The following is a 25,513-nucleotide window of genomic DNA, read 5'->3' on the forward strand; positions in this document are numbered from 1 at the left end:
CCCCCTTTGCTAAGCAGGGTCTGCCCTGGTTTGCATTTGAATGAGAGACTACTTATGTGAGCACTGTAAGAGATTCCCCTTAGGGGATGGGGTTGCTCTGGGAAGAGCACCTGCTTGCTTGCATGCAGAAGGTCCCACTTCCCCTCCCTGGCATCTCCAAAATAGGGCTGGGAAGGACACTTGCCTGCAACCTTGGAGAAGCTACTGCCAGTCTATGTAAACAATACTGAGCTAGATGGACCAATGGTCTGACTCGGTCTATCGCAGCTTCTTATGTGCCTAAGGTTGGACTTCTGAAGGATAATTACACTGTCAAGCAGTTGTTGAACTGCAACTCCCATCAGCCCCAGCTACAGTGTACTATGGCTGGGGATGATGGGAGTTGTAGTCCATCATCATTGGGACCCAAATTTGAGAACCACATAATTTGCACTCTAGCGAACTCTATGTTCCCTTCCAATTCTATTGCTTGTTTCAGCGCATGCGTCAGTGCTCCTGCAGCTGTTTATCCTTCCACAGCCAAAGCTTCTCCACCCGAACAATCGTGAGAAAATATTGCAGTGGAAAGGGAGCCTCCAGACGCTTCCGTGGAAGGGCATGCTGGGACATGTAGTTCTTTTCGGCCTGCAATGCATGCTGGAAGCTCCTGGAACGGTAGCTTTCTTGGCGACAAAGGTGGCGCCTTAGGTTTTGTAGTCGGCAAAAAAGCGGAGCTGCAATTGGCCGCGGCTGCATCGTGCGCGGCTCGGGGCCTTTCTTTGGGTTGGCTGGAGAGATGGTCCTTGCTCGGATGCTGGTGAAAGGTGGGACCGGCATGATGGATGGTTATGCCAGGGGTGAGGTGGAGGAGCAGCGGTTGTTGGCTGGCATGCATGCATTGCTTTGCATCCTCCATGCATGCATGCATGTCCGGTGCGGAGGGGCAGGCCCGTCCTTGGGGCGGGGCAACGGTCACCCCCAGCCCTGCCCTTCCCCAGGCCCCGCATGCACGCTCTCGGCCCGTACCCCCCGTAGCAGTGTGCCTGCTGCTTGGCCCGTCGCTCGCCAGCCCCCGTGCAGGCTGCAGGCCGGGCGCACCCTCTGACCCTTTCCCCACCTGCAGCTGCTGCACGCCTTTCCTCCCCGGAGCGCCTGCCGCTGGAAGGAGGCGTGTGCGGGCTGGGCCCACCAGGACTCCCGGAGGTGCGGAAAGTTCCTCCGGGTCCCAGCCCGGCCTGCACGCCGCTTGGTTGGGGCAGGCGGGAGAGTGCATGCACACAGTGCTGTGGCCAGGAGGGTGACCCGGTGGCGGCGGGATGTTAGTGTGGGAGTCGGCGCCTGAGAGAGGGGCGGGCGGGCTGGCTTCGCAAAGGCTTGGGCTGGCCCTGTGGCTTCTGCTGCCTGCAACCATCTCCCGCTGCCTGCGCACACTCCCCGCCCCGGTCAGGCCTTGAACATGATGATGATTCAACCCGCCCCCGCCTCTTTGGACGGCCGCCTTGCGATGGTGGTATCCGGCTGCTGTACTCTGAAGAGGTCTCCAGTCTTTTCAGGGCCGGCCCGCCCATTCGCGTGAGCCCAGCGCCCGCTTGGAGCGCAAAGCTTGCAGGGGCGAGGAGGACAGCCGGCATCCCGTGGACCCGGAGGGCGGGTGCCGGCGAGCTTGCGGCCGCGCTCCTCGCCCTTGCCGCCTCTACCCACCACTTGGCAGGCAGCAGTGGCTGGCTAGGCGCGGGGGTGGGGGGGGCAGCCACGTGCTCGCCCGCCTCGCCGCGACCTCTGTGTCCACCTGCCGCTCTTGCGGCCAATGGAGGTGGCAGCGTGCTGCCTTCCTCGCTGCCATCTCCACCTGGGCTGCAAACTAGTGGCAGGTAGAGGGGAGGGAGGTGCCTGCTCCCTGTCACCTGCTTGGCACCCATCCTCCTGCCCGCTGTGGCCCAGAGGGTGTCCAGGCAGGTGAAGGGGCAGCGGGATGCCGCCCCCCACCCTTGGGCTAGCCCTGGGGGAGGAGACTCCCCATGAAAACAGCCCCGCTGGATCAGGCCAGAGGCCGACCTACCCCGCATTCATTTTCACACAGTGGCCCACCAGGTGCCTCCTCCAACCATGTGCAGCTGCAGGCCTGTTCTCCCTGGCCCCCTAAGTGGCTGCCGCAGGAGGAAGCATGTGCACTCTCCCCCACAACCATCTCCCCATGAAGCCCCACACATGCTGTTTCATCCCCTGCCCCACACCCCCTTAGGGACAGCCCTGTGAAGGGGTGACCTCACCTGGTCTGGCTCAGGACAAATAGCAAGACGAGTGTTGTTTGGCATGGGAAGGGGTAGGGCGGGAATTGGGTTCCTGGGCAAGGGAGGGTCTCTAGGCACAAACTGGTGGGCTGGGTTTGGTTTAGCTTGGACCTGCGGTTACTATACAGAATTCACTGCCACAAGGTGTGGTGATGGCCACAGGTGTGTGTATTTATTTATTTAGCATATTTTTGTACCACCCACAACCTCTGGGCAGTTTTACAGTTAAAAACATTTAAATATTAAATCAATCAACCACATTAACATTAAAATAATTTAAAGCCCCAATATTAAAACTATAAATCTAATTAAAAGCCTAGGTGAACAAATATGTCTTCAGTGCCTTTTGAAAAGTTGCCAGAGATGGGGAGGCTTTTATTTCAACAGGGAGTGCAAAAGTCCAGGGGCAGCAACGGAGAAGGCTCGCTCCTGAATAGCTGCCAGACGAGTTGGCGGCAACCAGAGACGAACCTCTCCAGATTATTTTAACAGGTGGTGGGACTCTTGGTGTAGGTAGCATTAAAAGGAATTAGTTGCAGTCATGAAGCAGGATTGGCCTATTAATAGCTCTTATTGTTAAATGGAACTTCCAGTTTCAGGGCGCTATACCTTTAGAATACCAGATCCTGGGGACAGACAGCAGAGGAAGGCTGTTTCCTTTGTGTGCTCTGACTTGCCTGAGGTAGCTGGTTCAAGGCAGGGAGCTGACTAGATGGACCTGTATTTGAAACATAAAGCTTTAGACTGGGAAAGTTTGCCATCAGTTTGTCCTCAGATGTTGATGAACTACAACTCCCGTCACTCCCAGCTGGCTACAGTGGCCAAAGCCATTGTGGCTGGAGATAGCACTTAATAGCACTTACATTTATATACCGCTCTATAGCCGGCACTCTAAGCGGTTTACAATGATTTGGCATATTGCCCCCAACATTCTGGGTACTCATTTTACCGACCTCGGAAGGATGGAAGGCTGAGTCAACCTTGAGCCCCTGGTCAGGATCGAACTTGTAACCTTCTGGTTACAGGGCGGCAGTTTTACCACTGCGCCACCAGGGCTCATCCATGATGGGATGATGGGAGGTGTAGCCCAGTAGCATCTGGGGACTCAAATTTGAGAATCTCTGCATTGGGTTGGTAAGATGTAATAGGGAACAAAGCTCCCATGCTTTTAGTCGTCGTGGAGAAAGGGGTATTTTGGCAGGTGGAACTTGCCCTGAAAGGGTTGAGAGCTTTTTCTTTGCAAAAACATTTAAGAGCATGTGCAGAGTATCTTTCCCTTGTGAAAATAATACTTCCTCATCTGTCTGGTGACTGGGTGCTGTGGAATATGGTACCTGGCTCCTTAACCTGTGCTTTCTTATTTATTTATTTATTTATCATATTTTTACACCGCCCAAAACTTACCTCTCTGGGCGGTTTACAACAAGATTAAAAAGCAAAACATTAATCAAAAACAAAACAAAAAATTTTAAAAAACAAGAAATTTAAAACACAATTTAAAATTTTAAAACAATATTCTAAAAACAACATTTAAATCAGTCAAAACAATATCAGTTAAAAGCCTGGGGGAAGAAATGCATCTTTAAGGACTTTTAAAAGGATATCAGAGATGGGGAGGCTCTTATTTCACTAGGGAGCGCATTCCAAAGCCTCGGGGCAGCAACGGAGAAGGCCCGTCCCTGAGTAGCTACCAGACGAGCTGGTGGCAAATGCAGACGGACCTCTCCTGATGATCTCAATGGGCGGTGGGGTTCACAACGAAGAAGACGTTATCTTAAAAATCCAGGGCCCAAGCTGTTTAGGGCTTTATAGGTTACTAGTATTTTTAAGCCCGTTATGATAACGGGCGCTAGCTTTCTCTCCCGCCTTTAAATGGTTTTTTTAAAGTGGTTTTTTTCCCTTTGTCTCTCTCTCTGGTGTTTTTTTTTTTTTCATTATCCCCTCCTCCCTCTGTCCTCCTGCCGCCCGCTCACCCGCCCTCCCAGCTTTCCAAAATCCCCTTCCCCGCTCCTCCCTCCAATTGATTACGGGCCAAAAGGGCCCATGAGAATGCCGTCGCCCCCGCCTATCGCCCACCCGCGCACCCAGCTGCCCGAGCCCACCTTACCCGCTCCAGCCCACGATAGTCGGGCGAAGAAAAAAAAAATTATTTGCACAGTAGAAGTGAGGAGCTCAGGAACAGAGCTCCTCTCTGTGCTATGCTGCTGCCCAAGCTGACGCTATGGACGAAAGGATGCAACGTCCTTTGCGTCCATAGCGGCAGTTTGGGCAGCAGCATAGCACAGAGAGGAGCTCTGTTCCTGAGCTCCTCACTTCCACTGTGCAAATAATTTTTTTTTCCTTCGCCCGACTATCGCGGGCTGGAGCGGGTAAGGTGGGCTCAGGCAGCTGGGTGGGCGATAGGCGGGGCGACGGCATTCTCATGGGCCCTTTTGGCCCGTAATCAATTGGGGGGAGGAGCGGGGAAGGGGATTTTGGAAAGCTGGGAGGGCGGGTGAGCGGGCGGCAGGAGGACAGGCTTCCCCTGCCGCCTCTTCCCCCCTCAATCACCGGCCGGGCGGTCTCTGGAGGCACCGCTGCCATCCTCCGCGGCCGGCCCGGGCCCTTCACGGTCGGCTCTGTCCTGCCGGCCTCCGTTGGCCTCCATTCCGTCCCCCGTCTCCCCAGCTTGGTTGCTGTCTCTTCTGGGCGAGGCGGCGGCTCTGCCGCCGCCTCGGCCAGTTTCCCCCGCCAGCGCTTCTCCGGTTTCTTCGGGGCGGCCGCTTCTGGCCACCCAAGATGTCCGCCGGGTACCGGCGAGCGTGTCTCCCTTGCCCTGTTCTGCGCCTGCGCTTCGCGCAGGCGCAGAACAGGGCAGGGAGGCACGGACACACGCTTGGTGTCCGTCCACGGACGTACACCAAGCGTTTTATTAGAGAGGACTAGTCACATTAGGCCCGTTACAATAACGGGTGCTCTAGTTGGGCTGTGCTCTGCACCGCCGCCCGCGGCTCCAGCCGGGCCCGCTGCCCGGCTTCCCCCACCGCCTCCTTCAGCTGGGCCCGCCGCCTCCTCCGGCTTCCTCCCGGGCCGGGCCGCCTTCCCTGGCCTCTCCCCCCGACTCCTCCCGGCCGGGTCCACCGCCTCTTCCGGCCGAGCCCGCGGCTCTGGCCTCCTCCGCCTTCCCCCGGGCCCGCTTCCCCTGGGCTGGGCAGCCTTCTCCGGTCTCTCCCTCCGCCTCCTCCCGGCCGGGCCCACCGCCTCTTCTGGCTGAGCCCGCGGCTCCGGCCGGGCCCACCGCCTCCCGGGCCCGCCGCCTTCTCTCTCCCTTCTTCTTGGGAGGCGGGTTGAGGCAGCGCTCAGGGGCGTGTCAGACACAGACGCAGGTACCTTCTCCCCTACAGGGGGTGTTCCTTGGGGCGGCGGGGGTGTGTGTGCGCGGAGGTTCCCCCTCCCCCCGGCGGCCTTCATTTTCAGTGCTAGTGGCCCGTTCGGGCTTTCAAACTTCGGCGCGGTGGCCATTTTGGTCGCCGCCGCGCCTGCGCAATTCGCCTGCCCGAGACACGGACGCAGGGACCCAAGCATTTTATTATATAGGATGACCAACACCTTGTATTTTGCCCGGAAACATATTGGCAACCAGTGTAACTCCTTCAATACGGGAGTAATATGGTCTCCCCTAGATGACCCAGAGACCAGCCTGGCTGCTGCATTCTGGACCAACTGTAGTTTTTGGACTACGTACAAGGGCAGCCCCACATAGAGTGCATTGCAGTAATCCAGTCTGGAGGTTACCAGCAGATGTATCACTGTTTTGAGGTCGTTCATCTCAAGAAACGGACGCAGCTGGCGTATCAGCCGAAGCTGATAGAAGGCACTTCTGGCCACTGTCTCAGCCTGGGACACCAAGGAGAGACTTGGATCCAGAAGCACCCCTAGACTGCGTACCTGTTCCTTCTGGGGAAGTGTGACCCCATCCAAAATAGGCAAAGCAAAATCGTCTTTCGAGTTCCGACCCCGCACAATGAGTACCTTATGATGGAAGTGACCATTTCTTATGATGGTGCTGCCTGAGAGATGGACTGGAGTAAGATGCCAGGAACAGTCTCAGGCCTACCTGATTTCTTTGTGCAGTAGCTGAGAGGCCAAAGGACCAGCTCATGTAAGCCTCTTGCCAAACAGAGCTGGCCACCTCCACCAAATATTCCTTTACGAAGAGGAAAAGCTCTGTGTCATGGGTGGCGAACATGAAGTTCTCCAGTTGTTGGACTACAGCTCCCGTTGTCCCCGGCCACAATTGGGGATGATGGGAATTGTAGTCAAATGGCTGGAAAGCCTCAGATTGGCCACCCAGTATGCTTGTATTTGTATTCCTATCCCGTAGCCTTCGTGGCACATGTATACGTGCTACACTACAAATGTAGCCACCGCCCCCATTATTGACTACCTTAGGGTCACCTTAAGTGGTGCAGCAGGGAAATGCTTGACTAACAAGCATAGAAGGTTGCCGCTTCAAATCCCTGCTGGTACTATATCGGTCAGCAGCGATATAGGAAGATGCTGAAAGGCATCATCTCATATTGCACGGGAGGAGGCAATGCTAAACCCCTCCTGTATTCTACCAAAAGAAAATCACAGGGCTCTGTGGGTGCCAGGAGTCAAAATTGACTTGATGGCATGCTTTACTTTTACCTAGGGTCAAACTACAAATTACCTTAGCATATATTTGGCCCTTGCCTGCCTGAGACTTTGGGTTGTTTTTTTTTGCTAAATAGCGGATATAAGCTTGTGTGGAAGGAGGCTTTAACCCTCCCTCCCTGCCACAGTCCTAGTCTGGCTTGTGGCATCTTATAATTATTGTTTGCCCCAGATGGGAAGCTCTCAGTGATCAGGTGTGCACTCTGCCAGTGCATCCATAAGCAATAATAGCCAGGTGGGTTCAGAGGGCCTGATTCTCTAGCTTTGCAGCCTCAAATTCCAGCAGCTGGCTAAGATAAAATTCTAGTCAGACATGTCAGATTCTGGCCTAGTTGCCTGTTGTCCTGTGGTAAGAGAAGTTGCACCAGCCAATAGTTTCCCTCTTGGGCCACGATTCACAGCACTGGAGCAGCTCCATCTTTTGTAACAACAGTTCTCTTGCAATAAACCTGTTTGCATTAGAAGTATCTTTAGATGAAAATACTGTATACCAGTTAAAATTTGAAATTTAATTTTTGAAATTTATTTTTTCTATTTCTATTTGGTATTCAGAGGCCCCTCATCATGTGAGGCCCCAACCTGCCTAAATCTGGCACTGAGGGTTGAAGGTAGGGATGTGCACGAACTGGTTTGGAGGCCCTTTTAAGGGCCTCCAAACCGGTTCGAACAACCGGCTGTTCGGCCAGTTCGAAGGCGGGGGGTGTTGGACTTTAAGGGTGGGGGAGGGTGCACTTACCCCTCCCTCCGTCCCACCTGGGTTGGTGCTCCTTTATCAAAGGCTCCTTTCGGGGCGGCAGCATACATCTCTCCCACCCCATCCCCTCTTTGCCTGGAAGTACCAGGAAGTACCTGGCGCACATGTGTGTGCACGTACCCAACATGCGCATGTGTGCCAGGTATTTCCTGTTACTTCCGGGCAAGGAGGGGACGGGGCAGCAGGGAGGTATGCCGCTGCCCTGAAGGAGCGTTTGATAACAGGGTGCAGGCAGGGGGAAAGCGGTGGGGGGGGGGTAAGTGCACCCTCCCCTGCCTTTAAAGTCTGACACCTTGCCCCCAACTCAGTTCTGACATCCCTAGTTTGCCAAGGGGCAAACAGGTGACTGCAGTGAGATCAGTCTGAGGAGGAGGAGGGGAAAGGCAGAGACCTGGCTTGAATGGAAGGAGGAAGGTCTCTTGGCCTTTCTATGAGAGAGCAGCTTATAGGAAGTAAGATGAGACCGGGAAGGAAGGGTTGCCTGGTAGGATTGCCACATGTCTTCTGGTTGAGCTGCTCTGCCTTTAACAACTGTCTGAAATGAATTTACAGGTGTTGCTTTCTTTGGCATGGAGATAAACGGGGGGGGGGGGAAATGTCACCTTCTAAATTTATGTATCAGGCTGTAAGCAAAGAAGTCAGACCAGAAATGGGGGGAGGGGGGTGCAACTTGACATCCCCTAAAGAAGGCAGGGGTCGGTTGTCTCTTTCTGCGGGAGCGGCATGCTTCTGTGCCTTGAACGGCGGTTTTGACAGCCACACATTCCACAGGTTCATCTTCCTCCATACTGTGGTGGGGGGTGGGAGTGCCCGCAGAGTTTCTGCCTGCCACACATCTGCTGTGAACTGGATTGTGAAGGCTTGGGGAGAAAGGGGTGGGTTGTTGTGGACCCGGGACAAAAAAAAAAGAGGGGGCTAGTTCACTGAGTCGACCAGTGTGGTGCCTTGTGTTTTGGGGAGAAATGTTAGTTTGACTTGGCTGGGGTGGTGGGAGATTTGGACGGGTATTTTGTTTTTCTCAAATGTGCCCCTTTTTGCCTTGCGGCCCATGAGGATGTCTGTTGGTAGAGAGGGAACGGTCCAGAGGTGTTAGTCTTGTGTGAGGGATGGGGAATGGGGGCGGGGCAGGACTGGGCCCCATCCAGGTTTCAGCCCCCCCCCCCCCCCCGCGGACTGCTTCCCTTCTAGGTGTGCTCTTTTAAAAACTTAACTTACTACAGCTGCTAATTTGAACATCTGGATTTGCTTAATATCTTCTGATATTTTGTTGATATGACCATGTCATATTACTATAATTACACTAATTGGTTCGAGTTGTTTTGGTTATTTAATTCGTTGGATGGATTGAATTGTTATCGGATGTGTGTTTTGTTGTGGATGATTGTTGTTTTTCGTCGCTTGTATGAACTGTAAACCATTTTGAGTACAGTAACTGTTTACTACTATGAATATTTATGTACACAAAAGTTCCCAAAGCGGTTTACGTAGAGTAAGTAAGTCAATAAATAAGATGGCTCCCTGTCCCCTCAAAGTGCTCACAAAAAAGAAACACCAGATAGACACCAGCAACAGCCACTGCAGGGATGCTGTGCTGGGGATGGAGAAGGCCCGTTGCTCTCCCCCTGCTAAATAAAGAAAATCGCCATTTTAAAAAATGTTCCGCTTTGCTCAGTTAAAAAGTGGTAGACCAGTTAAATGAGTGGCTCTACTACCACCTCACTGGTCTTGGGATCAGCGGGAGTGGCGGGGGGAGCGACATTGTGGGGGAGGATGTTCTTCCGTGCCTGTCAGGAAATTGTGAGGGGTGGGAATATATCTTTGAGGAGGGCAGTGAAGGGAGAGGCCTGTGGACACAAGGTGGTTTGTTTGGGGGCAGGAGATATTTACTCATTTCTGACGGGCGGGGAGTTAGTGTGAAGGAGAAGGTTCCTCAGGGCTGCCTTCCCTGACCCCACTGTCTCCCCTGACTTTGGGGCAGGGAGGGAGACATAACGGTTTGGGCCCGGGATACCTGAGGGACCCCCTGCTCCCAAGGGTTGTTGCCTGCTTGACTAGGTCATCTAAGGGGGCTCTGCTCCGGATGCCGACCATGAGAGAGGATAGGTTGTTGTGCACACGGGACAGGGCCTTCTCTGTTGCTGCTCCCAGACTCTGGAATGCTCTCTCGGTGGCCATTTGCTCCTCGGTCTCCATCACAGTTTTTAGAAAGCATGTCAAATCGTGGCTTTTTACCAGGGCTTTTATATGATTGTCTCTGCTGCTGCTCTTTGTACTTTGTATTACTTTTATGCTTGTGTTTTAAATTTTTTAATCAGATTTGTTTTGTATTTTTAGCTTAATATTTTAATTGTGTCTTTTTAACAATCTTGTTTTTAAATTTTGCTGTAAAATAACAATAATAATAAATATACTCCCCAGCTGTCCACACTTAGTAGACTTCCATGGGAAGGACGCACTTCCCCTCATCTTCCCCACCAGACATCTTTACTTTCCTTTTCTGCTTTTACAGAAAAATCTTTCCTGGAAGCAGCACTCCACAAGTAGCCTTTACAGTGCAGAGGCCTCAGTGTTGCCACAGGAACTCATAAGTACTGCTTATTGCACAGTTCTGTGGAGAACATGACAGTGATCATAAGAACAGCCTTGCTGGATCAGGCCCAAGGAAGCCCATCTAGTCCAGCATCCTGTTTCTCACAGTGGCCCACCAGATGCCACTGGAAGTCACAGGCATGATTTGAGGGCATGCCCTCTCTCCTACTGTTACTCCCCTACAACTGGTACTCAGAGGCATCCTGCCTTTGAGGCTGGAGGTGGCCTGTAGCCCTCCGACTAGTAGCCATTGATAGACCTCTCTTCCATGAAGTGATCCAAACCCCTCTTAAAACCATCCAGCTTGTTGGCTGTCACCACATCTTGTGCCAGGGATTGAACCTGGGACCTTCTGCATGCAAAGCAGATGCTCTTATGACTAGGTTATAGCCCCATCCCCAAGGGACCTTAGTCTTTCAAGGTTGCTTTTCATTAAAACAATTTTTAAAATACCCCTGACACAATAAAATCATTGGTGCTGCCTGACAGTATGATGACCAGTCAGGTTGGGGGAGATTTTTTTTTCTCCTTGAGCGGTTCAAGATTCTTTATTGATAGCTTTTGATGCCTAGTTTTGGATCTTTTAGACACAATTAATTCTATTGTATTTTTCTTATATTTTGGTTTTGATGGATAAGATTTTGTATGTAAACTTGTATGGTTTTGTTAGACTTTCAGAGATGTAACCTTTCTGTTTCTACCTATAATACTAATAAAAGCATTTATTTAAATAAATACATACCTACATACATACAATCATTGGTGATAAAACAGTCACAGAACTACATATCATACCTACTTTGGGCCTCAGTTTTCTTTTACTTAATAATAATTATTTTTTAGCTCAAGCCTACTTCATGTTTCTAATTTGAGCACCTACATAAGATTGCACTTAAGTTGATTTCCAGTGGTCAGAGGACAAACTTTAATCTTGCTGCCCTTTACCGTGACTAGCAGAAGCGAGAAACATTCCACAGCATAAGAGGAAATAGTGCATAATTTGCATCATTTATGTTGGTTTCAGAACTCAGCTTTTCTTGTGATAGAATTAAGGTTAGCTGCTGGTACAGAATGTGTGGACTCCATGTAAAACCAAAACCAGGATAAGATACAACTATTCCTCACTATTGATTAGGTAGACTCTGGTTTTCTTTTTACTCATTGATTTTTCTGTGTCCTTTTCCTGATCTATACTCTGTACTTAGATTCTCCAGGGGGTAGGTGTGGTGCCTGAAGAAGCTTCTTACTAAGAGTGACCAAGACAGCAGACATGGTAAGCAACATGCTCTTTGATATGCACCATGGGAAGGAGGAGCAACATATGCAAAAGAACTTCTCAGAATCGAGAAATTATCTTGATCTTAGAAGCTGGAGCTGCAGTGATTGGGCGTCTCTGGACAAAAGGCCATAGGAAGTGCAAGCCATCCCTTCCCTAACGCCCTTGCAATTTTAAGTTTCATCCTTCTTCTTGAAGGGACTTTGCTCTGCCTTCCTTCTTAAGCACATGGGAGACCTGCTGAATCAGACCAAGGTCGTTCTGGTCCTGTTTCCTCTTGGATGTCCACAAGCAGAGCATAAAGGCAGTACTCTCTCCTATTGTCTGTCCTCAGTCTCTGATGGAGAGGTACACTGCCCTTGAATATGGAGGCTCCGTTTTGCTTTCATGGCTAATCTCCATGAATAGACCCATTCTCCATAAATTTGTCTAATTTGTCTTTTAAATTGCTATCTTACCTCCTGCCAATCAATTTTCCTGGGTGACCCTGAGAGTTTTAAGGTCCTGTTCTATTGTTGAAGCCCTTCCTTACCATTCAGACACAACCAGCTTTTCTTTTCTTGCATTACCTAAAGCAATTGAGCATATCTTATAAGGAAGGTAATATTTTACTTTTTCCTAATATATGACAAATTTAATATATTTCACAGGTTTAAATCAGAGTGATGCACTCCTTGAAGCAGCTACAAGTGCTTCCATTTTTGTAGAAGATGCTGGCTGACAGAGTACTGTCGGATCTCAAGGGGGATCTTTACAAGGACCTGACGTTTCCAGCTAATGACGATTCTCTCTTCTTTAACTACTCTACTCCGTTGGCTCATTTCAGGGAGGAGATCTGTTGGCTGAGACCTCAGGTTTGTATTTTGGCATTTGTGATGGCTTGGCAAAACTTTAGCACATCATTAACCAGTGAATAGCCAGAATAACTTTTCACATGTCACAAATCTAAATTAAAAAAACAAAAACAAAAAACCAACCCCAAGGTCACAGTGGGGTTTCATCAGCAATATGAATTTGACTTCTCGATTCCTTTCTACATACTTATAATCTGTAGATTAGAGATTATAGCTCTGTCTTCCCCTTCAAGCAGTCTGTCCCCCCTCCACCTTTCTGTTTAGATCAATATTAACTACTACTACTACTACTGATATTGATATACCGCCCTTCAACCAAAGTTCTCAAAGCAGTTTACATAGATAGATACATAAATAAGATTGTCCCCTGTCCCCAAAGGGCTCACAATCTAAAAAGAAACATAAGGTTGATACCAGCAACAGCCACTGGAGGGATGCTGTGCTGGGGTTGGATAGGGTCCGTTGCTCTCCCCCTGCTAAATAAAGATAATCACCACTTTAAAAAGATGTCTCTTTGCTCAGTTAGTAGGGGTTAGCAGTTGGTTTGTCTTTATACACAATTACATTCATAGGAACATAGGATGCTGCCTTATACCCTTGGTCTATCTCGCTCAGTATTGTCTGCACTGACTGGCAGCAGCTTCCCCAAGGGTTCAGACAGGAGTCTCTCCCAGCCCTACCTGGAGATGCTGCCAGGGATTGAACCTGAGACCTTCTGCATGCAAAGCAGGTGCTCTACCACTGAGCTACAATCCCATCTCTCGCTCTGCCAGAACAGTTGATTAACATTTTGAAAACAATTACAAAACTGTTCCAGGAAATGAGGGCAGGAAAGGAGGGTGTTGATGCTACAGGTCGAAAAACACCCGCAACAACCAGCTGCTCTTCAGCATGCTGGAAACTTTCCCATGCTTCAAAAGTCACTACACACACACACTTTGGAGCTTGCTCTATTGCAGATGATATATTATGCTTGTTTTCACCCTCCCTTCACCTTTGTGGAGGTTGACTTTCAGGACTGCTCAACTTCGGCCCTCCTGCAGATGTTAGCCTACAATTCCCATAATCCCTGGCTATTGGCCACTGTGGCTGGGGATTATGGGAGTTGTAGTCCAAAAATAGCTGGGGGGCCAAAGTTGAGCAGGCCTGCGATCCACGGTATCCCTGCCTCATACCCCGTTCTAGACATTGGACTTCTGTCTGCATGATGAAAGCACTTCCATTTCTGCCCCGCCACCCAATAACTAGTTATGCCTTAACATGGCAGTTGTGTTGTGTGTGTTCAGAGGAAGTGTGTTCCTTAACCACAGAAACAGCCCAAAATATTCTCATGTTTTAACAGACATCCATAAATTGTAAACACTGCTAGTGGTTAATTTTGGGGGCAACTTGGTGCCATGTTAGTTTGGCATCAGATATCCCTGTCTACACTGCTGCATGAACTGGTGACTCAATGCAGTAGAATCAGCCTGTTCTGTGCAACCATTCAAAGCTTATTTTAAAGACTTTATTATTTTAATGTTGAGATTGATTGAGTGTGTGTGTGTTTAAGGACACTAAACTTACACTGTTCCTTTTTTATCTTCTTTACCCCCATTAGGAGATTTGTTCTACACCTCGATTATTTTCAGACGATCAGCATGAGTGGCAAGTCAAGCAAGGGATGCTGGGAGATTGCTGGTTCCTGTGCGCTTGTGCTGCTTTGCAGAAGAGCAAATACCTTTTGGCAAAGGTACAGTCTCTTTGGCAGCAACAAATACCATGTGACAGAGCATCTAGTGCAACATAAGGTGTTTTATACATGATAAAAATGATATAATAATAATAAATTGGGGTAGATTGGGAGGGTTAGCAAAGGACAGAGTTATAGTGCAGGATATTTTGCTACATTAAAAGGCTGCTCCCACTTTTAATGTAGCAAGACAATGACATATAGATATTTCATCTGTAGAAATGAAGCCTGTTGAGTGTTGTTTGTTTGTTTAGTTTTTAAAATCCATGCCATCCTAGTGTAGGCGGAAGTAAAGCTTTGTAAAAATCTAAAGCTTTCCCTTGAATTTTGGGCAGGTTTGAGGAGCAGAGCAGAGCTTCATGAAATCAGTCTGTGAAGGAATGAGAGGCAGAAGATCAAGAAGGATAGAAGTAGACTCGTAGGGATCTAAGGGGTCATTCCAATTGGAAAACTTTCTTGGGCCCACTCCAGCTTCACTGGGGATCTTCACTGGGATCTCCCCAGTGGAATCTGTCTGCATCACAAACTTGTAATGGCTTAAAATCACTGTGAGCTGGTTTGGATGAAGCATGAAGCCAGGATTAAATCCTGGCTTTGTGCAACATTGCTGAGCTTTGGGAGTGCACAATCTCCTTTTCCTCTCCTCTATCTGCATGTAGAAGAATTCTACTTGAGAACAAGCCAGAATCACATGTCCAAAATGAGCACTTCTGCCTTACTCTAACCAAGACCTTGTTTAGGGTCCCAGTTCCAACATCTGGGGACCCAGGTTTCAGAAGAACCCCTGGTTAGAATAAGCGACGCGTGTCCGTTCTGTTTTCAGGATGCTACGTGCTGATTCTTCAGTTGAGTGGCAATCCATATGCATAGAATATACAATCCTGTACCTACTCGTTCCCCCACCCCTACTGTTTGTGCCAACTTGCTTTCATTTTGTCTTCGCAGGTGATACCTCCAGGCCAACCCAGCTGGAGGGATGAGAAATATAGAGGCTGTTTCACGTGTCGGGTCTGGCAGTTCGGACATTGGGTGGAGGTCACCATAGATGACAGGCTGCCTTGCCTTGGGGGCAAACTCTGCTTCTCACAGTGCCAGACAGAAGATGTGTTTTGGCTCCCCCTGCTGGAAAAGGCCTATGCCAAGTACGTGAATAGTAGTCCTGTAAGTTTTTCACACGGGGCTTTTAAAGCCCTTTAACTCTCATCTCCTCAGGAATGGAGGGGTTGCATTCACATATTGGCCAGATTTACCCAGAAGTCCCTTCAAGTTATCAGGAAGCGGTTCACACACAATTTGGGTTTTTCACCATGCGTTAGAGTGTACCCAATTTATATCCAGGTAAAAAAACCCACCATTTGCATCGGTTTTTTGGGACAACTTCGAGTTCGCCGTAAAGCCTCCCCACAAACTCTCAGTAAAGCCTGCTGTGTGTAAAAGTCCTTGGAGGTGTAAATTGTACTGTATTTACCTGAATTCAAGACTAAGTTTCCCCCCCAAGTTCTTTGATGTTAGCAATTGAGAGGTCATTTTAAATTCAGAGACCTCTTACTTTGGGGTAAATACAGATATAACCTGCATATTTTAAGGGCATTGTCTTAAATTCAGAGTTGTCTTCTACTTGGGTAAATATATATAAACATGCATTATTTAGATAGTGAGTCGACTTCCATATTAATCCCCCCCCCAACACTTCCAAATAACATAGTTAAAATAACAAAAACCACCCATATGAACATTCTCTTTTTTTAAAAAAGCCTCTCGCTTGAAGTAAAAGCACGAATATGGTAGCAATATTAATAATTAGATAAAATAATTAGATAAAAGTCTAATCAGTAGACTTCTGTGAAGTTCTGTACTTGGGCAATAAAAATCAAATACAGAGGTGCAGGACTTCAGAGACTGGACAACCAACCACCTGTCAGGGATACTGTAACAGTTCCCTGCATTGTGCAGAGAGTTGAACTAGAAGATCCCCAAGATCCCTTCCAGCTCTAATATTCCTGGTTTGGCATTGGTAGATTTGAAAAGGATCTTGGGGTTGCAGCCAGTCGCAAGCTGGAGATGAGTCAACAATGCAACAATTTTCTGCTCTTACTAATTAATGTACTGGAATGGTTAATATGGTCAGGTCAGCCTTGCAGAAAAGGTTCAAAAGTGTTTCCTGAGCCACTTGCTCATATGCAACCTATTTAATTGATTTTCAAAAGGAAAAAAAGAATTGCCTATTTAACCACGGCTACTTGGAGGAAATTTCTAGGAACCAGGCAATTGACTTTTAAGGCCATTATCACCTTGAACTGGGTAAACATGCTCCTGTTTCATCAGGAACTTCCCTAGTTCTCATAGAGGTTGGAGCAGTCTGTCCTAATGAGGTGGGGGCATACTGCTCAAGACGGAGCTGCCTGTGGTTTCCAGCAGCTCTGTTGCTCCTCTCTCATTCCACTCACCCCGGAGTTAAGGAGCACTGTGCTGCTTACAAGCTGGCCATTCATCAGATATTGCTATGCAGGCTAGTCTGTGGTTGACCAGCCCACGCAACTCTCTCTCTGATGAAGAGTTAAGCTCTTCTTAACTCCAGGGTGTGGTGGGATGCGAGAGAGGAGTAATGGAGCTGCTGGGAACCCAAGGCTGCTGCATCTTGTTCAGCACACACACCCCACCCCCATCTTGAGAAGGATGTCCACTCCTGGATAGATGTTGAAACTGGCTACTCTTCCATTTGGCAAGATTTTGCATCCTCTTTTTATCATTCCATTTATTTATTTATTTATTCCATCTCTATGCCATTATAGAAAATTCATTTTAAAAAGCTATACCATTATAACTTTTCATTAAAATAATCCCAAAGCGGTTTACAATATTATTAAAACAATGTACAATTAAAATACAGATTAAAAGGTACAGATATTAAACAAAAACATAATATATCTCTATTTACAAGTTTAAAAACCTAAAGAAGACAGTAACACACACAATGCAATCAGCAAGTTACTTTCCCGCTGCGCCATTAGGTGGCAGTAAAAACTACTCTAATATAAAAGCCTGCGTGAAGAGCCACGTTCTAACTTGTTTTCTAAAAACTGTGATGGAGGCTGAGGAGTGTGTGCCAGCTGAGAGAGCTTTCCAAAGCCTGCGGGCAATGTCTGAGAAGGCCCTGTCCTGTGTGCTTGATAGCTGAGCCTCTGTCGCCATCAGCACATGGAGCAGAGCCCCCTCTGATGATCTTGTCAAGTGTGCAGAACCCCTTGGGAGCAGGCAGTCCTTCAGATATCCAGGGCCCAAACGTTAAGGGCTTTAAAGGTCAAAACCAGCACCTTGAATTGGACTCGGAAACCAATTGGTAGCCGGTACAGTTCTTTCAGAATGGGTGTAACATGATCCCAGCAGGCAGCTCCAGATTAAATCCTAGCTGCCGCCTTTTGCAGTAGCTGCAGTTTTTGAATATTCTTTTCATCAGAAAAAGAACAGCTGCAGTTTCCTCTTTTCACCAACATAAGCTGGCCCAGAAAAAGAGGCTGCTTCTCCCCTTCCTTGTGAGGACTACAATTTGAAGTACTACTATGAGACCTTGAGACTTGCGTCTTTTTAAATTTCTAGGGTGCATGGATCTTATGAACAGCTCTGGGCAGGCCAAGTTGCGGATGCTCTGGTTGATCTGACTGGAGGCCTGGCAGAGAGGTGGGCCCTCAAAGACGTGGGCCGAAGTACAGAAAAGGAGAGAGCGGGCAAAGTCTTGGAGAAAGCAGTATTTCGGAGACTGATGAACCTGAAGGAAAAATGTGTCATGAGCTGTTCTGTCTTCAGCTCACGGCAAGGTAAGGATTCTGCAAAGGCAGTATAGTCTCAGCATTCAACCCAGCAGCAGCCTCTCAGAAGGCATCCCACGGTCTCCAGCCAAAGACAGAGCTGCCCATCTCTTCAGCCAAATCTGTTGGACATGCCTCTCTCTTCCTTTTCTCTCCGCTCAAGCATTCAGTCCTGGAGTAAGTTTCCATTCACCTTCTTCCACTACATCTGGGCCTTTGGCCTGTCTCCCCTCCTTCCTTTCCAGCATTTTCAAAATCATCTGCATTTGCTCTGTGCCCCAGCCACATCTTTCACTTCCCCTCAGTGGCTTCCCCTCCTGCTGCATGTTCCCATCTTTTATTTATGTACTAATACTGTTTGCACCCTCCTTTTCTGCATTCACCAATGGTCAGAGCAGCTTACAAGTTTACTTTAAGAAAATGTAAGCAATGAAACAACCTACAGAAAGAAAAGTCGAATATCGGAAACGACAGTTTCCAAGCAATACTAAAAGCAGTTATAAGGTGCAACAGACCTTGCTTTAAGAAACATTGAAGCAGCACTGTCTTTCATCATCCTAAAAACGGACAATAAAGGGATGATGTGTACCTCAGTTGGGAGGCCTTTTCTCAATCTGGGCATTCTAGCCAAAAAGTCCATGCCTCATACTTACCTAGGGATGGGGAGAAAAGGCCTCAGAAGCAGCTTTAGTCTTGCTCTACCGCAGAAATTGCGCATCTGATTTTGGCTTTGGACTCTACGAGAAGGGATGGTGGTTTTATCTATCTCCCCACCCACACCCCAGCCCAGCACACAGTAAGAGTGTAAAGGTGGAGGGAGAAGAGTGTCGTTTCCTTCCTTTGATGCTGAATGTTGAATACCTTCAAAAACAGTGCTTACTGTTCCTTCATGCCACTCCAGGTACCAGCGAACTGGGAGAGTTTCATGCCTTCATTGTTGTAGACATGCAGGACCTCTCAAAAGTGTCCAGGAAGGAAGTCGTCCTGCTGAGGATACATAACCCTTGGGGGAGACGCTGCTGGAAAGGGCCCTGGAGGGAGGGGTGAGTTCCTTTTAGCTTAGTGGCAGACTCTTAAGGATGCTTGAATGCTGTGTATGTCTGAAGATTCCCATATGTCTGCACAAGGTAGGTGCCAGCCGTGAGTGTTCTTGGAACTGCTGAAGTCTGTGTTAAAAAACAACAACCAGAAACTAGTGCATTCAGGCTGCAGCCCTATGCCCCACTGAATACACTGGGATTTACTTCTGAATAAAAATCCATAGGACTGCTTTGTACTCTAAATGTGTAGGCGGAACATTTAGGGACACACTGATTCTGTTCCTTTCAGACTTTTCTAACAAATCCTATGAAAACAAATTATATGTTTACTAAAGAAAAGCCCACCAAATGTTGGCAATATATGTAGAATCCATGATGTCCACTAGAAGGATTGCATTTGTTCTTGGCCCTTTGCTAGGCTGTTAAGAATGGCAGTATTTGCAATACATAGAATTATTCATTAAACCAGTGATTCTCAACCTTGGTTCCTCAGTGTTTTTGACTGCAACTGCCATCGTCCCCAGCCCCATTGACCTTGGACTACAGCTCCCATCGTCCCCAGCTGCAATGGCCAAACATCATCTGGGGGCCCAAGGTTGGGAACCCCTGCTCTGAACTATCAGAGTATCAAATTTCTTTTATTTCTCCCCAAGCCTGGAATGTAAACTGTCTGTCAGCCTCCACCTTGATTTCTGTTGTCTTTGTTCTTCAGTGGTCCAGGGTGGAGCCAACTGGATCCAGTGGTTGCTGCAGAACTGCTGTCTCAGATCCAGGAAGGAGAATTCTGGGTTGAGGAGGAGGAATTTTTTGCTGAATTTGATGAGATCATAACCGGGTATCCAATTACTGAAGAAGGACAGCTTCAAAGTCTTTACACAGGTATAGTGTGTCCCCAGTTTAAAGCTTCTGGAATTTAAAGCCTCTGTTTACAGTTTGGAACAGACCACAGTTTCCCATTTCATCCAAATACTGGAAACTGTGTTTGTATAAATTACAGTTTAACAAACCAGGATGTCAAATCATGACTCATATGGTTGAGATGCTGCAACTTGTTTCAGCCCAACTGAAGCTTTAAGTGTCTTCCTGTCACACACAAAGGAGGGAGGAGGAGTGCATGAGCTCATGGTTCACTGTGGCACGTAATGTTATGAGGGAGATCTTTCCCTGCCGGGATCTGAAGCTGGCAGGAGTTTTCGAGACAATCACAGACACAGGGAAGTCCAAATAGCAAAATTTTAGTGAAGGAGATAGAAAACAAGGGGTAAGTGGACATTCCCACATAATGGGTGTACACATGTATTGTTAACCGCCCAGAGATGAAAGTTAGGGGCGGTGTACAAATTTGATAAATAAATAAATAAAACACTGATTTTCTAGAGTTTAACACTTTTTGCTAATAAACACCTTAATTTTTAAATTAAAATGTCGTTAATTAAAAAGCAATTTCATGTATATGACTAATCCTGGGGCTCTCTGCTGTTAGTAATGGAGTTTAGATTCCCTGGTGTGACTCTACCTAGTGGTGGGGAAACCAGACCTGAGAACGTGTCTAAGAATCCTGCGGGAAGGCTCTGGGTGCCAGACCGGGGGAAGGGCCGGGGCTGGTTATCTGGTACTTCAGGAAGGGCTCTTACTGACTTCCTAGGAGGAGGTATGTATATGAAGGCAGGCAAAGGATCCTGGGGTTTGGTTCACTGTAACTAAGGATGTTCTTAGACTTGCAGATCCGGGCCAAGCGGTTCAGGAAGACTCAATACACTCCTGAGCTTGTGCAAGATCTGAGCTGTTGGTGACTGACCAGGAGAGGGCTTTTGGGGTCGTGGTGGACAGCTCGTTCACCATGAGCTGCACCTTTTCTAGCACTGGAAAAGGTTCAAAAGAGAGCAACCAAGATGATCAGGGGCCTAGAGCACCTTTCTTATGAGGCAAGGCTACAACACCTGGGGCTTTTTAGTTTAGAAAAAAGATGACTGCAGGGAGACATGATAGAGGTCTATAAAATCATGCATGGTGTGGAGAAACTGGATAGAGAGAAATTCTTCTCCCTCTCGCATAACACTAGAACCAGGGGTCATCCCATGAAATTGATTGCCACGAAATTTAGGACCAGCAAACTGAGGTACTTTGTCACACAACGCATAATCAACTTGTGGAATTCTCTGCCACAAGATGGGATGGCTTTAAGAGGGGTTTGGATCACTTCATGGAGGAGAGGTCTATCAACGACTACTAGTTGGAGGGCTATAGGCCACCTCCAGTTTCAGAGGCAGGATGCAGGGGAGTAACAGCAGGAGAGAGGGCATGCCCTCAACTCCATCCTGGAGGCTTCCAGTAGCATCTGGTGGGCCTCCGTGTGAAACAGGATGCTGGACTAGATGGGCATACTTGGGCCTGATCCAGCAGGGCTGTTCTTATGTTCTTAAGATTGCCAGCCGGGAGATTAGCCATCTCGTGAGAGGGCCAGTCCACCGGAGAAGACAGAAGCACCATGTGTTTCAGCTGTCTCTCTGACTGCAGTCTCATGAGGTAGACCTTCCAACTATAGGGGGCCCTGCTGATGTGGGGCTCCCGTTTAACACTAAAACCCATTGTCCGTGCCTTTACCTTTCCACTCAACCCTTCCAGACTTCCAAGGAGTCCGGGCCGCTTCAGGTATCTGAGCAGCTTCGGGCAGGCAGATTAGGAAAGACCGGGGATGAATCCTATGTACAGGGCTAATCGTGCCAGGCTTGGCCCAGTGTTGCAGCAGATGCAAATCAGCCACTGCAAGGAACTCTGGGGCTGGACACCTGTGGATTTGAGTCATCCCTGGCTAGCCAGGTGACAGTGAAGAACAACAAAACCGTGCATGGGGATATGTTGTGGGTAAACCAGACTCTTAGAAAGGGCGCTTATGTTCTCAGTTTGTGACAGTTGCCAGGACCGAGAGAAATTTTGCTGAGGGACCTTTCTCCAGATTTGGATGGAACTTTCCTCCGGGCTGGGTGGTAAAAGCCCTCTAGCCCGCATTCATGTCTCTATGGCCAGGCACTCTCATGAAAAGGTGGTCCTTGGGAGAAGGGCATAAAGTGACTATTAGGTGTTCTGTCATTGCACAGAACTTTAGAGTTTTGAACCCTCCATTCTGTTGGACAGCTCCACTCATGTGGTTTGGCTGAGACTGAGCATGCTTTCACCCCAGGGGAAGGGACTGGGGCCCCCTTCTACCAACTGGTACAAAAAATAGAACAGAATTACCAAGAAACCAAAGGGGCAAATCCAAAATAATCTTAACCTATTCCTAGCACTCTAATCCTGTCCATCACCACTCATACACGGGATAGGGAAGGGGGTTCTAGTGGGAGGAAAGTAATAAAAATCCCCGGAGACATGAGGAGGATGGGACGATACATCTCCTGACATACCTGCTGGAGGGCTGGGCTGGCTTGGAGTCCTGGACCTGGGATCAGGTCCTGAGAAAAAGAGAGAGGCGCTTGATGCAGCCTCCTTAAATAGGGTTGGACTCATGTGGCTAGAAAATCCCAAGGGTCCTGGGCCTTCTCAGGATGGAGCTGGGAGATAAAGTTTGGGTAGGCAATATGTTAATTGCCAGTCTTGGTGCTACACAGGTGACGAGCGTTTCCTGCCGGGATAATCATCCTGGTGGATAGGAAGGGTGAGCTTTTGTTTTGTCCAGGGACTGAATGATCCTAGGGGATGGAGCTGGTGAATGTGCTTTCGAGGAATACAGGAAGGAGTACAATCAAGCATGTTTGGTAAACTGAGATAAGCAAAGGGGCCTCTGATTCATCAGTCTCAGGATGGCTAAAGGGATTTTGGACCAGAAAGTCACCCTTGAGCATCGGCATGACTCTGCAAACACAAGACCTGTTTTCACTCATATACGTGACTTTTCTGACCCTTTGCCAGCGTGTACACACATCTTTCCCAGACTTCAAAATACAGGTCCTCCATGCCAGCACCATGTGTAGGGGTGCAGCGGTGTATGTCAAAAATGGCTCGTAACAGTAACACTAAACCACGGTTTCACATTGTCTGAACTGGGCTTGTATCAGAAGGCCCTGCTGGCCAAGGTTCAGCTGCGGATGCTGTGGTGTTGCCAGCTGTTATACCTATCCTTACAGATGTTCTGAAACTGGTGTCCCCAGATGATAGACTACAACTGCCATCATTCCCACCCACAGTGGTTGATGCCTGGGGATAATGGGAATTGTAGTCCCTCCCCACAACATTTGGGGACACAAGTGAAAACTTCTGTCTTGCTAGAATCTTGCCCCTCCCCCCCACCTCTGTCTTGTAGTCCTACCTCTGCTTGGAGGGACCCCAGACCTTTTCTAGAGAAGCCAGAAGCTTTTCTCATCCCACAGTGTGATAAACAGAGAAGCTCACTTCACACCTTGAGAACCACAGCTTCAGACCCAAGCCTTGCCTGCCTGCACACACTCAAATGAGTGACAGGTGTACTTCCACTTCTCTCTACAGACAGAGTACTGGGCCATACCCAGAAACTGTATGGCTCGTGGGTGAGGGGACAGTCTGCCGGTGGCTGCCGCAACAACAGCACCTTCTCTACAAACCCCAAGTTCTGGCTGAGGGTCTGTGAGCAGAGCGAGGTGTGCATTGCCCTCCTGCAGAAGCATCGGAAGTACAGCACTGACTGGGCCGGCCGAATTCGGAACTGGCCCCGCTTAGTGGAATCGGATCCACCTTTGACTGACGGCATCCGAGGGAAGAACTACCATGCGGTGGGGCTACATATCTGGAAGGTAATTTGAAGGTTTCTTTCTATTTGGGTGTGTGCGAGGTGCAGGGGAGAGGGTGGGGAGCATTTTGTTATCCAAGCAAGTTACTTTCCCTCAAGAAAGCAGGGATGAGTGTGGAAATGTGATGGTTAAAAAATAATGTGAATGGATAGGGAGCAAGACCAGATGTGAGTGAGGGCCCCCCTGACCAGATGTGAGTGAGGCCACCGCCCCCGCAAAGATTCATTGTCTCATTACATTTGAGAGTGACTGACTCAAAATAAGAATATTGTGGATTGTCTGTCAACAGTAGTTCTTAGCATCTGCTGGAAGTATCCTGAAAATAATAGGCAAATTTATGTTAATTACCTGCTATTTATTTATGTATCACATTTTACGTCTCCTCCTTTCTCCCAAAAAAATTCAGGGTGGCAGACACAGGGGAGCCATCCCATTGTGGCAGGGATTGATGGGAGTTGTAGTTGAGCAACATCTGGGGACCAAGGTTGGGAACCCATGCCCTAGATAAGAATACAATTATCCATATATATTTTTAAAAAGAATAATGGGGGCGGGGAGAGAGACTGTTCTCCTCTAATCCTTGCAGGACTGGAACTTCTGACATGTTCATTCTCCCCCCCCCCCCCCCCGTCACACCTCTCTCAGTAGACTTTTAATTTGCTTTCTAAAGTTATCTTGGGCGAAATGAGATGCCATGTGAGAGTTCAATGAGTGGAGGTCCCCACAACCTTTTCCTTTTCAAAAAGCAGCCATGGGTGGGTCCTGAGAGGATCATGGCTGCAGCACATGGCAAGTGGGGGAGGTTTTGCCCTTTCTCCCCAGGCTGCACCCCCAATTCAAATTGCCCCCCCACCTGAAAATGATGCTAATTGTGGAGGGGAAGGCTTAGAGGCACAAATGTTGCTAAAGAGTTCACCCCGCATTCCACCACGATCCTGCTCCAGATTCCCCACCCCGGCTGGTTTTTGGAAATAAAAAGTCCTGTCTAGTTTGGCCCTGCAGACTCTTTTATTCTGTGGCCCAACCATCACCCTTTTTAGCTCTTTCCAGGGATGAAGGAATAAACTGATCCTCCCTTCTTATTGCTGCTCCCCACCCTGTGCAGAGATAGTCCAGCAAACTTAGAATAAAGCTGACTTGCATAATTTGAGCACAAAATGGGGTTTGAGGTTCTGAATCTGGAGCCTCCTTTGTGTATGCTGAGAAGGGAAGTAAGTGCAGCCTTGCCAGATGGAAGCAGTTGCTTGGATTCTTGACTTGAAACTGCCTTGAGAATCTGACTACTTTTGACTCTTCCCCCCCCCCCCCGTCCAGTCTAAACAATTTTCTCTCTTGGATTCTCAGCACTTTGAATTCTTTTTCACCTTGCAGGTTGAGAAGAAACAATTTAACCTGCCAAAAACTCTCTCTGCACCCCCGATTTCAGGCACTGTTTGCCATTCCTACAACCGAGAAGTGCACCTGCATTGTGATCTTTCTCCCGGGTATTACCTTGTCATTCCCAGCACCTTTCTGAACGATGCTGAGGGCAATTTCCTGCTTCGGGTCTTCTCCAGCGGAAGAATCTCCCTCAGGTGCTTTCAGAGAGAAGGGAAATTGGGTGGATGTGGCGGGTAGGGGGGCTCCTGTTATTGGTAGCTTGCATACAACCTTTCTGTACCTTGAAACTTTTTTTCCACAATTTGGAGTAATTGATCGGGGGCACAACTGCTGAGAGTCCTAGAACCACAGGAACATAGGAAGCTGCCTTTT

General features: G+C 48.4%; 1 protein-coding gene across 7 annotated transcripts in view; it reads left to right on the forward strand.

The window, feature by feature from the left end:
* The first annotated feature begins 531 nt into the window (after positions 1-531).
* The window catches only part of CAPN10 (calpain 10), a 36,721-nt gene continuing 11,739 nt past the window's right edge, over positions 532-25,513 (forward strand). Inside the window, exons 1-10 of one of the 7 annotated variants that reach the window (XM_053309454.1) lie at positions 532-803; positions 11,496-11,563; positions 12,217-12,420; positions 14,021-14,152; positions 15,098-15,294; positions 17,750-17,967; positions 18,860-19,001; positions 19,711-19,877; positions 23,481-23,764; positions 25,133-25,335. In XM_053309454.1, the coding sequence (XP_053165429.1) occupies positions 12,277-12,420; positions 14,021-14,152; positions 15,098-15,294; positions 17,750-17,967; positions 18,860-19,001; positions 19,711-19,877; positions 23,481-23,764; positions 25,133-25,335 (1,487 nt within the window). In that variant the 5' untranslated portion in view covers positions 532-803; positions 11,496-11,563; positions 12,217-12,276. Of the gene's footprint in view, positions 804-4,525; positions 4,640-5,202; positions 5,636-7,971; positions 8,154-8,233; positions 8,254-9,454; positions 9,559-11,495; positions 11,564-12,216; positions 12,421-14,020; positions 14,153-15,097; positions 15,295-17,749; positions 17,968-18,859; positions 19,002-19,710; positions 19,878-23,480; positions 23,765-25,132; positions 25,336-25,513 lie in introns of those variants that run through there. The other 6 variants (XM_053309456.1, XM_053309458.1, XM_053309457.1 and 3 more) reach the window with 6 other exon arrangements.

This window comes from Hemicordylus capensis, chromosome 3, assembly GCF_027244095.1.
Source record: "Hemicordylus capensis ecotype Gifberg chromosome 3, rHemCap1.1.pri, whole genome shotgun sequence".
NCBI lineage: Eukaryota > Metazoa > Chordata > Lepidosauria > Squamata > Cordylidae > Hemicordylus > Hemicordylus capensis.